The sequence below is a fragment of the Trichoplax adhaerens genome, genomic scaffold (genome assembly GCF_000150275.1).
Source record: "Trichoplax adhaerens TRIADscaffold_42 genomic scaffold, whole genome shotgun sequence".
NCBI classification, from domain to species: domain Eukaryota; kingdom Metazoa; phylum Placozoa; class Uniplacotomia; order Trichoplacea; family Trichoplacidae; genus Trichoplax; species Trichoplax adhaerens.
In genome coordinates this window covers 192,339-204,602 of record NW_002060982.1, presented here as the reverse complement: position 1 = coordinate 204,602, position 12,264 = coordinate 192,339, and the positions used below count along the sequence as shown (strand labels likewise).

The 12,264-nt window shown below is 34.5% G+C and overlaps 1 protein-coding gene across 1 annotated transcript; it reads left to right on the top strand.

The window, feature by feature from the left end:
- Positions 1-10,597: 10,597 nt before the first annotated feature.
- On the top strand, positions 10,598-11,182 carry TRIADDRAFT_4945 (uncharacterized protein; the record flags this gene model as incomplete). Its single annotated transcript, XM_002118290.1, has 1 exon — positions 10,598-11,182. A coding segment is annotated over one exon (585 nt), but the record flags the coding sequence as incomplete, so codon positions are not given.
- Between the last annotated feature and the right edge of the window lie 1,082 nt (positions 11,183-12,264).

Here is a 12,264-nt window from a genome sequence, read left to right as displayed (position 1 = left end):
ATACTAGAGATAAATATCATATCTGCTAATGGTCATGTTATGGTTAATTTTATAAATTTCTTCCATAGTATTTGAACTAGACAAATCGTAATTCTTAAGATATATATCAGCACAGAGACTAATATTTCAAGAGCAATTCTAGTCAATGTTAATTTATGAGGTACGGTAGTTATACTGGATCAACGAACGTACAGTATTCCAATTTTATATCATCTCTAAGCTTCATAACCTCGGTCGTGACAGTAGTAAATAAACTTTTATCAAGATATTCAAAATCTAGTAATATTTATGTTTATATTTTTTACTTAGAAACGCTTTACCGTAATCTAGTTTTGCAGTAGTTTATTGCCGTAGGTACTTTCGTTTCATTGTGAATGATTATCCCTCTAGCTTTTACTGCTGGCTCAAGTAGTTTTTACTGTTGCATCTGAAGTCCTCTGTTGTGTAATTTAACGTTGTAAAAGGCTCTATAGTGGATCAATTATTATACACTAATAAATATAATGAACAGCAACAATTTATTATTTGCTCTCTATAGCTGCCAATAATGTAACGTTAATTGCCAAAAAATTGAGTAAAGGATTAAACTTAAAACAAAAAACTAAGAATTATGATTTTCTATAACTACGCAGTAGTGTAGCCATTTATAATTTTAATAAAGGAAAGATTAAATCATTATTCAATATGCAGATAAACAGAAATTAGTTGTAGCTATAGCAAAATCATAGCTGTTAATAGAGTTGATCCATTGCTAAGGTAAATTTTTTAATAAATTATCACAAACAACCTAACCAAGGATACCTGTCAATAACCATATGAGGCAGAAGCTATCGCAATGACTCAGTCAACTTGCTACTACTGTAGCTTACTGAAATCACCATAAGCGCATATATAGATAGCACTAACTAATTTTTAATATGGAAATTTCGGTGGCTTAAAATCGATAGTTGCCATTGTACATTAGGACGATATTACAGTATACCCGTAATTTATAATGCATGCGAATAGATTAAGAGAATCATTTCGGCTTTAAATTCAGTTTTAAGCCATTAGACAAACGCGCTTGCGGTAGTTGGAAGATAATTATGTTATTATTGATAGCGTTAAGTTATGCATACAAGATCGCTTATTTTGAAGTATAAACGTACCGTAAATTTAAAAAATCTTATCTACTCTATTTTACTTCTAGTGATATTACTATTCTGAATTGTAGCACCGGTATTAATTATGTTACTGCCGTTCCTAACTTTGATAAAAGCAATATAAAGATTTCATTGTTTATTACCAATAGCATTAGTTAGCTAAGTTTGGTTGCAATATCTGTGACTAACTTTTATTATCGAAAAAAGTACTTCTCGTATTCTGTCATATTATCATCAAAAGCAACATAATAAAATTACTTAAATAAAAATAAAATTATAAGCAATTATCGTAAATCAAGAGACTTAATTTCTGAGCCTATAATTGCTCAATTGAGCTCTTATAACTCATTATTGTACTCTATTGAGGTTAAAAATGTAGTAAACCCTTTATCAAATGCTCGAGTAGTCAAGCTAGAAAATATAAGTACTGGATGGTGTAAAATGATAAAAATAACCTTTTCTATCCGATTGGCAAGTAAACTAAAACTACGCCATACTTTGAAATTAATCTTCAGTGGAAGTACTGATTAGTTATAAGAAAAAATAATTCAAATTAAAAGTTTCAAAGGGTATATAAAAGTCATTCAAAGGCTAAGAATAAATGTGCTATTAGAGTGATTATTTCTTTTTAAAGATTTACTCTTTGTGCAGGGATAATTGTTGTCAAAAGAAAACAATGTAGATCAATACTCTTACAATATCGCTAAGGCAATGCCGTAAGTTAAAGATCGCATTCAAGGCAGGATTTTCATATCCATTCAAACTAGTTAATCTTTCCATCTTCCTTCTAACTTGGTATACCGACTTCACTAAATTTTCCTGACAACTATGTTAGCCAAGATTAGCTAGCAGTTTTGATCAGAAATTGAATCCACGGAACTACTAATATTAACAAGATATCAAACTTATACTGTATGTTAGAGGTAGTTAGCAAGGCACGATTTTCACATCCATTAATACTAGTTGACCTTACCATCTGATTTTGAATTTACTATACTGGCTTCACGCCATTTCCTAAAGACTAAAGTTAGCAAAGATTAATTAAATAGTCTTGATTAAGAGTTGAAGCCATGGAACTAATGTATAAGTTATGATAACCAATTGTGGCAGTAGCTAGCGTGTGAGTTCAGCAGTATGAGCTAATTAAATAATAAAAATCAAGACTTTTTACTAGTAGGGCATGTTGAGATCCCTAGTCTCGCAACAATTCACAATAAAGTAAAGTCGCGCCTCACATGCGTTTGGTTTATACTTTATTTAATTTACACTTAACTATGATTGCGGACAACGTGTTAACCATTGCCGTAATTTTTTAACGAAGTTGATAGTCTACAACATCTGATTCCATAAGTGACTGCGTGATTATGATGAAGACTGAGATATAGCCTGGACAATTTTGACATATTTACACTTTGCTGAATTGTCAGTATTCGACTGCTAGCGGATAGTGCATCTTGTATGACGACCCTCCTTTATCTGGCACAATTTTGTTATGGTTAGCGTTAACATATTGCAGCATATTAAAATCAAAAAAAGTATTCTGCACCAGACTCGTAAAAGTGAACGACAGAAAGTAGCCGTTTAGTGCCCCACTTAAATTAAAAATATTGAAGGTGCATTATTTCTCGGTTCACTCTACGATATTGTAGAAATGTTTTAGATATAAGTTACGCCTGATTTCCAATGTCTTTATTGATTACTACTTAAAAGGTGATAGTGTTTGCTTCTATTTCTGCTTCCTTATTTCAAGGAATTTCGCTTCATTGACTGTAACCATTTTGTGTGGAAATGCTCTTATAACCTAATACCATGAATGAGATATTTTTGCTAACTTTTGCAATACCATTTTAGCTGCTATGTTCTCTTTAATCTTACAATGCAAATGCAAGGACTTGTTTTGACGTCCATGGTCGTCACCATCAATTTACAAGTCATAACTGAATAAAGGTCTATGTGGATCATAGTAGCAAAACAAAAAAATGATGCCTTTGTAGGATACAGAATGTATCGTATCAAGGAGAGCATCAACCATGCTTTTCAAAATCAAGGTAATTTGGATAGCAAAGATGGGCATTGCAGCATACAGTTGCAGACATTAGAATGTGTAATACAGCTTGAACAAAATTAGGAATCGATGATAAATAAAGTTAACAAAAAATTCAATCCATCAAGTTGACTGTAGTCTTACTCATTTTATCATATTATTATTACCAGCAAATATAACAAATGATGTAGTCTATATTTAAAGGATCTAGTTGATGAGAAATCTTGATAACTTAGTGATTACTATTCTACAAATACAGCAAATTTATTAGTAATATTGAGTTGGTATAATTTACTCCACTAACAGAACAGCGACTAGCCTATAATTGTAAGTAATCGATCTTCTAGTAGGAATAAAATCATTATTTTTAACTTTTTCTTTCCAATAGTTTTCCTTGATATTAATGACTGACTTGGCGTTGATGCTATAGACTATCAAACCTGTATATCCTTTCCATCCATTCGTTGTTATTACTGTTAGCAAAACATAACAGCTGATCAATGCGATCATTCTATGATACCTCAAGATATACAATCACCCTATCAATAGGGTCTGGATAACGAGACTGCTTATGATTTGGTGGAAAGCCTATCTAGCTAGCTATACGCAAACTATAAATGAAATTGATTTGATATCCAACCCCTGTGTTGAACTTGATCATCTTCGATAAGATATTTACCATGATAATTACAACATTTATACGATATAATATCGATTTAAATATGATTAAGAGCAATTACTCCGTATAAATTCTAACATAGGAATATCTTACCTCGTTAATTGATGTAATACTTTCAGCTACGTTTGCCACTGATGATATGATCGCATACAGTTTTGCTACATGATGATATCACCAACGAATTTTTAAGATTTTCATTAGAATATTTAGCTACTAGTAAGCTACTTTTAAGCTTTTTTTTACGTTTTTATTCATAGATATAGTAATTAATTTGCCCATTTAATCATAATAGTGACCAGAAGTGATTATTATGTATGATATTATCGCACAAAGTTCTGTTAGCTAATTAGAATGCCAGCGAATATTTCAGATTATAATTAGAACATATAAACTACTACTCCACTACTTTACTTGCGAGTATCCAACAATAAGTAAAATGAATTAGGTTAAATTAAAACAAATGTATCCACATTTAAATTATTGAGTCATATTGATAGCACACAGCTGGGTATGCGGGTTCGGCTAGTCCATGATAAGATAATTTCAATTTGTAATTTTAAGATGACGTATGTGGTAATATGTTCATTCGTGCCTTATAGATCCTAGAAACTATTTTCACTCCATCGCTAGTTGTGTTGGTGTAGACTGGATAAAATTAGCTATAGTACTAGATCCAACGATTGATACTGAGGTTATCGAAGCAAAACATCGTGGTCATACCTATAACAGTGCCATCCAATCGCTTAATCAGTGGTACAGAAGGAAATACCCAAATGCTACCCTTAATCTATTGCGGAACGCTTTGGAAACGATTGACAGAAATGATATTATTATCCCAAACGAACAAAATTCCTAGAGGACTAATCTTCTTTCGTCTACTATAGTGTAGATTCTAATTTATTGATAGTCTATTTGTGCTTATTTACATTTTTTCATGATCAAAATAATTAGCGTTATAAGAAAATAATGTTTTATTTTTTGCCTTGGTTGAAATAAACCAACAATTTAATGGACAATGTTAGCAATGCTCAATGTGATTAATTTCAATTTGTTAGCTTCGCCATCACAATCACGTTTTGTGTAAGAATCTGCTAATATAAAAATTAAGTTTTTAACATTTTATTCCTGTGCACAACGAAATGACAACATTATAAGCATCATAAATTTATTTTAAATACTTATGGAGCACATATAAATTGCTGGTAAAGGATAAACATTTATTATTGTAAAGTATTCTAAAGGTTTCTTAATTACGGTTACTATTCATTTTTGCTTGTACTAATCGTGAGTTAAACTTGTTAATGCTGTACTATTTTATGCAAAGTGACGTTGTTTCAGACGGTAAAATTAACCTACTTTATGAAAGTTATAAAGATCCTGACAATAAAGAAATCTTTTGCTATAATGAATCGTAAGAAGAGCTAGTTAATTGCCAGTTATCGACTGTGAATAGCTTCTAGTCATGATTGCTACGAAGTACGAAATTAAGACCAAATTGCTTTACTGTTTTTACATGAGGAGACTCACTGTAACCGGTAGTAAACTAAGGAAAAATGCATTCAGTCCTACAGCCAAAGGTGATGTAATCGAGTTAAACTATAAAATAATTAAGTAAAACAGTACTTGTCAAGAGATAGATTAAATGACCTTTATAACATTGTGGAGTAAGCCAATCATTATTTGAACAAAACACGAAGTTACTACTAATTTGCTTTCATCCAACATCCTTGCGACCAATCATTTCTCTACTTGGTTATAAGCCACTCAAGAAATCCAATGAAGATAGTTCAAAACTATGTCTGTGTAACAACACCTGATGACTACGATAGAACATACCTTGCATAAGTTGTATAGTCAATGGTCCATAGCTAAATCGCTGAACCAAACAATATAGCCTTAGGCTGGAAAATTGTAACATTGGCAAGGCAAAATTTTCACATTTATGGCAACGACTGTATTTGATCTTTCTATCTCGCTCCAGGCTTGTCCATGCCAATTTGTACGACATTTCATCAAGACAGTATGAGCTAAAACGAGCAAAAGACTCTTGAATAATTTGAGTAAATGGAAGATCAAATGAATAAAATCAAGTAGAATCCGTCTATGGTTCGTTTAAAATTGCACCATTGGCACCTTTCCTGTAATCGTCGAGCGCCACTGCTCATGGAGCGGCTACAACCTTTGTGGCTATTAACCAAGTTTGAGACGATACTCTAGTACTCCTCATTGAGAAATTGATTAGTCTTGTACAGTAAACGGACAGTTTATAAGCTAGAAGGCATTAGTGTACTGCATCAAATCGCAGTTTCGATAGCATATCAGCTTCTAAGAGAATGCTCCTGTCTTGATTATTTTAGAGGAGTTAGTACTTGATACAAGATGGTAGTGCTGCTAGTGCACCTTTAAAATGTCGTGACCTGTTTTAACCAGAGTTGAGCAAATTACTCTGATATTACCAGTTAATCACTGAATATTGGTTTTGAACTTATTGCATTTGTATCAACTTCATGTAGAAACAGTTTAAGAAGCTTTAAGACGTAAGTTTACTTAAAATAACGTAGTGCAGCGTGGAGACTTTCCAAATTCTCTGTTCCATTTTGCACTGTGCAGCATTTTTAGAGCTGAGATTGGTATATTATTTTGAATAGAAATAATTTGTAGGCATGCACATATAGCATAGACTTGGTAATTCTCCTCCATGTAGTTGATGAAAGTACCAACCATGTCCATTTTAGCTCTATCGTCTGAAGCCAACATTAGCGTTCCTTCGGCATCTATGTTAAAGTAGTGCAAATTAGTGCATACGAGAAGTAAGCGTAGATGATTCTTTTTATGTTGCATCTTTTAGCCTCCTTGAATTAGTATGAAGATTGTTCTTCCGATGACAGAAATTACTGTTGGCCACTGTTTTATTGGTGATCATCATCAATGATGAGGCCAATAACTAAGCCATCTTGCTGAATCGCTTGATATCATCTTCATCGTGCGCTACTGTATTCCGTTGATTTTTTACTGTCATTTGTCAAACAGTTTATAAAAGTATACTAAAAATTTTCTTTAAATGGTGTATATTAACAATTCATTGATTCTTAATTATTGAATAAAATTAATTAAGGTAGTAATCATATGGAATTGCTATGGATTGCAGTACTTCCAGTACGTATGGAGGATTACATCTTGAATCTATAGCATGCAATTTGCAATCAGGCCAAACAGTACTCACGCCAATCCTGTCACGAGATTTTAATTTGATCTTACTTTACTCTATTCCGATCATAAAATACTTCTTGTTTGTTGAAAACTGTTGAGGTATGCTCGTAGAAATGATTACCTACCCTTGAGAATGAGTTCTGTGAGGATGGATCGAAGCTGAACTTGTTAACTAAGAAGCTTCTTTGGCGCGAGAATGCAGCGAGCGTAAGTACTTAGAGGATAGTGCCTTGTTGTAATGCAATGCCAGCATTAGATGCCTGTTGCCAATTACAGTAGAATATGCTACTGCTGATTAGTCAAGTGATTAATCCGTTTTATTGCATATCCAATGTTGTAATCCGCTGTTGATGTATCTGGTTAGTCTAAAAAATTCATGATTGCGATTGTACAATCTTTATTAGCATGGCTTACAATTTGACCATGCAAATGTTTATCATTGATTCATCATCGGACTACGAACGTTGTATACAAAATGATAATATTTGTAACAAGCAATATCTTTTATTAAATTTATGACATTCTTTGTTGAGCTACAGTAGATTCAATGGATCGAATAATGTCAATGAAGCATATTGAAATAGACTGCTATCATTTCTCTATGTCTCTATGTTATATAATATTCATCGCTATTCTTTCTCGCAGTTTACTATCAGTAACCTATCCTGAACAGTAGCCCCTTTAAGTTATTACTTGATGAATTTCATAGTTGATAATTTGAGACTTTTATATGGCAGTAACAAGCTCATTATCAAATTGAATTGCAATAAACACAGACTGCGGAGCCACGACAATAAATAGCGTACGGTAGACTGCAATTAAATTGTTGATAAAATGATAGCTTTATTGATAGACTGTAATAGAAGAAAATGGATAAGGATAATATGTCAACTATCCTTACTTAGAGAGAAAGATATTTTGTTGGTAACTTGTATCTACCCATGCAATAGTTCATTGGAATCAAACTTTTGCAAATAACATGATTGACGGCTTACTAAGCTAACAAGATATAAGAAATTCGGTAGGGAAGATACTCGTAGGTTAATCTTAAACTCGTATTTAATAAACTAATACAAATTAGAGCTGTAATATCGTTTCCACAGTAATTTTAGTCCACAGAGGAATCCAGTACTATAAAAGCTTTTTATTACAAGGTTCTAAAGAATAGTACAGCAATAATTAATTACTCACAAGAATCTAGTCTAAAGTAATCTGAGCTCAATTAGATATCAAATCTTTTCTCCACCTTTACGCTCAGATTTGTACACCTTATATACTTTTCTCTGAATCTATTTAAGGCAATAACATCGTCTACAATCAGACATGAATCATCACTACATTTTACAGTATTAATCAAACTGCTTACAATATTATTACTTTACCATTAATGTCCAACACCGTAAGGTATTGGGCATCTTTACAATCTTAGTATTTCAAGTCGTATAACGTCCTGTACCATAATTAGTTAACAGCTATATTAGTGAATAACACTTTCTAATATAGTAGTTACCAGTCACCTAAATCTAGCAGCACAAGAATATCTATTTTTAGAAACTTAACTATTCTAAATATAGTACACAACACAATCAAATATAGCTATCGCTACAAGCAAATATAGGGTGCATCACTACAAGAGCTGTTTTAATTTCATAAGGTCTTATGCCTATGCACAAGTCATTGCAAAGAAACCTAATTTATTTATTTACCTTACCTTCATTTTATTTATTTACCTTTATCCGTCGGCTATCGCATCATCCACATAGGGACTACTTACGAATAAAAGCGTGTCATAGCCGCAGGTTTAACTGGGATTTCTAGCAAGCAAGCTTCATGGTTATCAATAGTGCCCTTCCTCGTGCAGGACTTTGCAAGGAGTTTTTATAGTTAGGAAATAACCAATGAGTTAGTAGTCTGTAATCGCTGATACACTGTAGTATTTAGATGTGCTGATCAGTGCGTGTATTTAGCGTATATGCAGTTGGATAGAGCTGTTTAGCCGAGTAGAGTTTTATGTCACCTGTCGTTCTCTTTTTATCCATTAGCTCCTGTTGCAATAAGCAGCGCGCAGTCGGATTGGTAGGATTAAATCTACGTTACAGCAAAATCATCAAGTTGTTATTAGCCGATTTTTAAAACATCCATTGGTAAGTAACCTATTCCGTTAGGTATCCATCATTATACATTGTATTTCAAGTAAAAATAGAAATTAAAGATAGGTAAACGACGCCAACGAAACTATATTGCAAGCATCCTTTCTTATTTTACACTATCATTGATGTGGCTAGCATTTATTTGCTGTTGTCTATTAGAATAAAAAGATTGTTGTTTGATGGTTATTATGATTATGAGTATAATCTATTTGTAAGCTGGAATGCATTTTGTTAATGTACACGTAAGCACACGATTGTCCGATAGCGTTGCCTTCAGTAATCATCTACAGAGATTGATTTTCGGATAATCTTCCATGCGGAATTAATAGGCGACATTGTAGAAGTTGATTTTTTGATGCTTGAAAATTGTGTATAATGGAATAATTAATGTTGTTCTGTTGAACTACGACTGGCACGCAAGTACAATCATTCCGACATACCCTCATTAATGCATAGAGATAATATCGATCCGATGATTAGTAATTAATGGTTGCGACGAAGCTTGATTTGAATCTTATTTGTCTCTAACCTGTCGTTCTAGTCTTTAACTAACATACTATTGAATTGAGTGCAGGAAAAGATGGCTGATGATGAATCTGTCCGTTCCACGAGTGTGCTTCCGCACTATACCCGTATACAATCACTGTACGACAAGGGCAACTCATTCAAGACTGCCTTCCAGTTGGTGGACGGACTATCTTGTTATACACAAGCTGTCGATGAGATTGCTTCGTTGTCGAATCCTAGTGCGGATATTGATCGACTTGCATGCGATATTTATCTTGGTCTTTGCGACATTTACACTTTACAATATCAATTCAAGGAAGCTGTTGAATGGAGTGAAAAGGGACAAACTGTGGCTACTAAACTGCAAGATGAAGTGAGCACGGCTCAATGTTTACAAAGAGAAAGTGAGATTAAGAGACGCCAAGGGGATTACATCGGAGCACTGGAAGACGTTAAGAAATCGTTGGAAATGAAATTAAAATGGTTAGACGAAAAGGATACTCGTCTTGCCGATAGTTATTATCAAATTGGGCGCGTCTACTTCGACTTGTGCAAGCTTGACTTCTGTCGGACTATGTCGGACAAGTCGCTGCAAATTCGATTGTCAGTCTTTGGCCACAATCATCCCGATGTTGCCAACTCATATAACATCATAGGCAATGTCTTTATTCGCCTAGGCAAGTACGATCAGGCTGTGGATATGTATAACATGTCACTACAAATTAGACTGTCAGTCCTTGGTCACAATCATCCTGATGTTGCCAGTTTATATAACAACATAGGAGTTGTCTATGATCGCTTGTGCAAGTACGATCTGGCTGTGGATATGCATGACAAGTCACTGCAAATTGGATTGTCAGTCCTTGGTCACAATCATCCCGATGTTGCCAACTCATATCACAACATGGGAGTTGTCTATGATGACCAAGGCAAGTACGATCAGGCTGTGGATATGTATGACAAGTCACTGCAAATTCGATTGTCAGTCCTTGGTCACAATCATCCCGATGTTGCGTGGTCATTTGGTAGCATAGGAGTTGTCTATCGTCACCAAGGCAAGTACGATCAGGCTGTGGAGATGTATGACAAGTCACTGCAAATTGGATTGTCAGTCGTTGGTCACAATCATCCTGATGTTGCCAACTCATATAACAGCATAGGAGTTGTCTATCATCACCAAGGCAAGTACGATCAGGCTGTGGAGATGTATGACACGTCACTGCAAATTCGATTGTCAGTCCTTGGTCACAATCATCCTGATGTTGCGTGGTCATATCACAACATGGGACTTGTCTATCATCGCCAAGGCAAGTACGATCAGGCTGTGGATATGCATGACAAGTCACTGCAAATTCGATTGTCAGTCCTTGGTCATAATCATCCTGATGTTGCGCGGTCATATAACAGCATAGGAGTTATCTATGAGCGCCAAGGCAAGTACGATCAGGCTGTGGATAACTTTAACAAGTCACTCCAGATCGCAGCCTTAAGCAGAAATGATGGCCTAGTTACAAGGACCAAAAAGAATATCGAAATCACTCTCCGCAAGCAGAAATCGACGACATCAACAGCGAGAAATTTCATCAAGAGTACCGTTGAACTGTTTCAACCGAATCAAACCAACAACGTTACAGCGCCAGCAAATACTATCGACGGCAGTCAGAACAATCAACACATACAACAGAAAGGTAAGTGAAGTTTTAATACAGTAGTAGACGAGAGAGCGATGGATAACCGTAACCCTATTCTGCATTTTGTTATTCTACAGCTTTGCAAGAAAAGAAATATTACAATGCATATAGCAAAGGCTTAAAACATGGTCATTGCTTTAATCATTTAATACGAGGCATGTTCATTGGCCCTCGCAATGTGGGCAAAACTTCTCTTCGAAAAATATTTACCAAGCAACCACTCAACAGTCCATCTCCGACGCAAGTGGCTGAGAGTTTGGATATTATGGTAGACACTGAATATTATAATATTATGAACTTAGAGGGTTGTGATTGGACTGAAATACTGGACGATAAAGTCAAGACAGTCATACAAGACTTAGCCCAGCCAAGTATCGATAGTCAAGATAACATCAGCCAGCAAGTAACCGACATGGATCCAATAGATCAACCCGTTATAGCCAATAATCCACCTGTGTCAAATTGGCAACAACACAGTGTCGATTCTTCTGCAACTAATGTCATTACGCAAGATGCAGCGATAGCAAGGACAGAGATTCCAATAGAATCACAGTCTAAACGAGGCTTACATCAATATTACTGTTCGTCCATGGAAAGTCAAAATGCAGACAAAGATGATAAAAATCAGTATGTTAAAATATGGGATTTCGCAGGTCATGCCGTCTATCATGTTACTCATTATCCCTTTATCTCCGTCAATAGTATTTATATTTTAGTATTTAATATTAAGCAAGACATTAACGACAAGGTAAGAACAAGGAAGAACAAATTACTCAAAACGACGTATTTACAAGCTATGCAAGAATGGCTTACATCAATCATAGCTGGCCATACAAGCCAA